General features: G+C 43.9%; 1 protein-coding gene across 1 annotated transcript; it reads left to right on the top strand.

Moving 5' to 3' along the window:
* The first annotated feature begins 1,717 nt into the window (after window positions 1–1,717).
* On the top strand, window positions 1,718–4,415 carry LOC307037704 (G-protein coupled receptor 182-like). Its single transcript, XM_079678761.1, has 2 exons — window positions 1,718–2,169; window positions 2,999–4,415. The coding sequence occupies exon 2, from the start codon at window positions 3,002–3,004 to the stop codon at window positions 4,088–4,090; it is 1,089 nt and encodes a 362-aa protein (XP_079534887.1). The 5' UTR covers window positions 1,718–2,169; window positions 2,999–3,001; the 3' UTR covers window positions 4,091–4,415.
* The last annotated feature ends 353 nt before the right edge of the window (window positions 4,416–4,768 follow it).

Below are 4,768 nucleotides of genomic sequence, written 5' to 3'. Positions count from 1 at the left end.
GCCCATGGCCACATATACACGTTATCCTGACGAGACCTCAGATCATCTTCGGAAATATCTATCAAACTATAGATCCTACACATCCACTGGACGTGGATTCTAAGAGTACAATATACACTTCTCGCTAGAAATCTAATCAAAAATAATTTTAATGGCCAGCTATTCTACAATTTAGGATTTTCCAGAGAGGGTTATTTGTGAATAAACAAATAAACGGGAGCATGTTGTTTCTTACACGACCACTAGAGGTGCTACACTTTAAAACGTGGCTATGGGTCGTAATCTAAGCTGCTTAAACAATCGACCTATTTGATCGTTTTTTGTAGGAGAACAGGCTGATTCATTCTGAGCTAGATTTCTGCTTGCTTTTTCTTGAGGGTAGAAATTCACCGGAGTGACACAACTACAAGTTTTCATAATTAATCTAATAATATTGTTTATGTGGCATATATCGGCATGATTTAACAATCAATCTATTATCCGACAATTAATTCTAAATAATACTTTCTATTTAATTTTTTTTAACTTATGAGCAATACAATTAAGAACGAAATAATTTACAGTATGCTTGTAAATTTGAATAAAGGAATTCAATTCAATATTGACGAGAAACAGCAGAAAATTGCAACACCCACATTTCTATGTTCTATTCTCTATGTTCTATTATGTTCTATATGAGTGTTGAATATACATTTTGAAAAACATGTTTATATCGCATAAAACCAGTGGCGGCTGGTGGAAATTATTTTAAGTGGGGCTATTGTAATGATGTATAAACCACACAGGGAACATTTTAAGAAATGACCCCTTAAATTATGACTTCTGGTGATGTTAGAGATATGAGCAGACTGATCAATACCTCCATAATCTTCAGTGTGGTTAGCTATGCATCTTTCAAAACTTCCAAATACCTTGTCCTGGACATAGTTTCTACAGTAAACTGTGCAACAGTACAGTAGGCCCACACAAACTGCAGAACACTGAAATGATTTAATTCCCATTTAAAATCAGGAGACAAAATACGAACATTATGCAGGCACAGACGTGGTTCAGAAACACAGAAATATGAGAAAACAGACTATTAAGGCAAAAAATCTAGTTTGATGGATGCTGTCAAAACTCAACTACAATAATATGTGTGTGTGTGTGTGTGTGTGTGTGTGTGTGTGTGTGTGTGTGTGTGTGTGTGTGTGTGTGTGTGTGTGTGTGTGTGTGTGTGTGTGTGTGTGTGTGGGCACATAGTATCTGTCCCCGGCTGTTTGAAGAACAAGCATGGGAAACAAAAAACAGCGTTTACCTGTTTGCATCCAGCTAGTCACACAGTTACAATCACACTCCCTTTAATTTACATAATTAATAGATAGTTTAGCTTCTCACCATCATTTGCTGTGGGTGGCCCACTGATGTTAACGATCGTAACTGAAAGGCTGCCTGTCAAACGTAAACATTCAGCAACGTGACTCGCAAACTCTCGCGAGAGTTTTACACAAGACGGATCCTTGCTAGCCATAACCCTGCACCGGGCGCTGACAATGGCGCCCGGTGATCATCAGATTTTACGACGCTGATTGGCTGAAATTATGTTTCGGAGGCATTGTTTACAGATAGCAACAGTCAGCGGCTACAGGCTGCTGCTGCTGCTCTGGTTGAGGGCTCCTCTCTTAGCGCCCAGACGAGAGAGGGTAATGATACATAAAAATATATATATTTAAATATACTTTTTATTTTTATTTTTATTTTTAATGTGGGAAGAGGTGGGGCGGCGCCCCTAGCGCCCCTATGGGCCTGCCGCAACGGCATAAAACCTGTGTAGGCATTCCTGGATTTCTACACCACTCCCCATACCAGTGTGTGTGTGTGTGTGTGTGTGTGTGTGTGTGTGTGTGTGTGTGTGTGTGTGTGTGTGTGTGTGTGTGTGTGTGTGTGTGTGTGTGTGTGTGTGTGTGTGTGTGTGTGTGTGTGTGTGTGTGTGTGTGTGTGTGTGTGTGTGTTAATGAGAAATGGGAGGGTAGAAGCTCCTGGCTGCTTGATTGCTCAGATATCCGTTAACATCAGAGCTGGAAGGAGTCATCTGGTGGCTTCAGGCTTCACTCAGAAACACAGCGAGGCTTCAGGAGGGACCCTCAGCCTAACCCTCTTCATCTACACAACGCGGCTCTTCACAACAAGGTACAGTAATATATTTTTGTTGTGATGTAACAACCTGTTTCCACCATACATTTCTAAATAAAATGGAAAGCCTACCCATTCGAGGTAAAAGTCTAACTTTAGCTATTCAAGCCTGCACATCTTGCAAGAGTTTTGCAAATCGAGGGTTACCATCTAGACATCAGACTGTTAGTGGCATTATGGGTAATGTAGGCGTCATGTTTTTCTTAAAGAGGAAAAATGCATGTCTACAGTAATAAAACATTTCTTGATATGTCCTTTGTGAGTACAACAGTGTTGCTAAATATGTGCAGTATTCTACTCCTTAAAGGGCCATTGTGCAGTATGCCGGGGGAACAATACGCTGAAATGTAATAAAATATACAGAACTATGTTTATATGTATAATTGTATAATATAAAGATAGGGGATAGGGTCCTCATCATGGAGTCTGAATACATGTTGCACCACCATGTTCCTACATTGGTTTAGAAAGAGCAAATCAAATGCTCTCTAGTTAGTGTATTTCACGCTTTACCTGAAGTTGTTCTACGAAATGCTTGTAAAGCTGCGGTAACACCAGCCGCCTCCTGAGATGTATTGCTTTTAAAATATTGCTATGTTAGGGATGGCCTTTAAACTAGGTAAAGTTGGTGAAAGATACAACGGTCTCTCAAAGGGACGTGTTAGCCTTTATTCACTCTCAAACTACTTTTTGTAATATTCCAACCCAGCACGTCTCCCACCCTCCTCCTGAGTTTCTGTTGTGTAACATAATCAGATTAATCCCAGAATAAACCTGAACTATTCCCAGTTATATGAAACAGTTTTCCCTCTGCTTTTCACTCCAGACCATGAGCGCTCACGAACACAACGCCACGCTGGATTTATATAATGACACATTATGGTTCATCCACTGCACCATCGACCTGGATTCTGTCGGAGGCTACCGGCGCATTGCCCTCTTCCTCATCTACCTTTTCATCTTCATGGTGGGCCTGCTGGAGAACGTGCTGGTCATCTGGGTCAACTGGCGCCGACGCCACTCGGCCAACGGGGTCCTGTTCTGCATCCTCAATGTGAGCCTGTCGGACCTCATGATGATCGTGACCATGCCGTTCTCTATGATGGAGGTGACCATGGACAATGTCTGGCTGTGGGGTCGCTTCCTCTGCAAGGTGACCCACCTGGTCTACACGGTCAACTTCTACAGCAGCTCCTTCTTCCTGGCCCTCATGACCGTGGAGCGCTATCTGTCCCTGACGAGACCCTCGTTTCCCGCCTTCTTCCCCGTGCTGGGCCGCCGCCGCTGGGTGCTCTGCGGAGGCCTTTGGGTGCTCTCCTTGTTCCTGGCGCTGCTGGAGAACGTCCACATGGATCTTCTGGAGTGGGACGAGCCGGGCTGCTACTGGTTCCCTGAAAAAAACTTCACTGAGTGGTTTGTCTCCGTGGGTTTCCTCTGCCTGGTCTTCCAGTTCTTGGGGCCCGCCGCCGTCATCATCACCTGCAATGTGCTGATTGCTCGTGCGGTTCGGACGGCGCCGGATGTTCAGGGCCGGCGGGACGTTTGGCTGGTTCACGTTTACTCCCTGGTGTTCGTCCTGTGCTGGTTGCCCTACCAATTCGTCCTGTTCCTGATGATCGTAGACGACATCGACCCCTTCATCTTGGGCTGCAACACGGTGGAGGTGCTCTACTTCTCGTTCAGCGTGGTGCAAAGCCTGTCTCTTTTTCACTGCGTGGCAAACCCCATCCTCTACAACTTCCTCAGCAAGAGCTTCCGAGACAACCTGGTCAACACCGTGCTGAGCCAGTTACCCAGAGATGGAGCCGGGAACCAGCTGGGAGCCGGGACCAACGCTCCCAACGGAGGAGGGGGAGACCCGGGGAAGCAACGCAAGTTAAGTAACGCCAGCACCAGCCAGTCCGATGTTGGATCATAAAAAAAAAGAAGCTGAGATGAGAAAACTTCACTAGACGTTTTCTAGGAAAGATTTAACAGAACTGAATGGAGATTGTGCAGATCATCTCACTCTGGTCAGAGACTCATTGTGTTTGTTACAGCCTCACTCTCATAATCCATTTCCTGTTATGTTTTTGTTTTTTACCATGTATCTGATCACAGAGGAAGGCAGGAAATGTTTGAAGTGCTTTTTTTGTTGTTTAAGCTGCTCAACTCCCACAGGAACCCAAGGCAGTCTCTAAGGCAGGGGTCTCTAACCTTTTTTAGTATGAGAGCTATTTTCAAAAAATAAAACAAGTCGTGATCTACTTTTACTCCTCTTTTGTTTTTGTTTTTGCAGTGTATATATTTAGCATATTTTAACATTATTATATGCTTACCTTTAACCTTTGTGTGCTGTTTGGGTCTGTGGGACCCGTTTTTACTAAACTAAGAAAATGTATGCAATTTAATTATTTTAACCTGCTTTATTTGGGGGTGGACCTCACATCCTCTAGGGCAGTGGTTCTCAACTGGTGGGTTGCGACCCCGTTTTGAGTGGGTTTCGAGTGGGTCGCAGGTGTGTGAGTGGGAAAAAAGTCAAACTTTTATTTTGAAGGCCCGATTTTCTAACGATGTGCATGCATTAGGCTTTGGAGTGGAAGTATAAACGATTTTG

The sequence above is a fragment of the Notothenia rossii genome (genome assembly GCF_949606895.1).
Source record: "Notothenia rossii genome assembly, chromosome: 4".
NCBI lineage: Eukaryota > Metazoa > Chordata > Actinopteri > Perciformes > Nototheniidae > Notothenia > Notothenia rossii.
The sequence above is the reverse complement of the archived record's forward strand: the minus strand, read 5'-3'. Positions and strand labels throughout refer to the sequence as shown.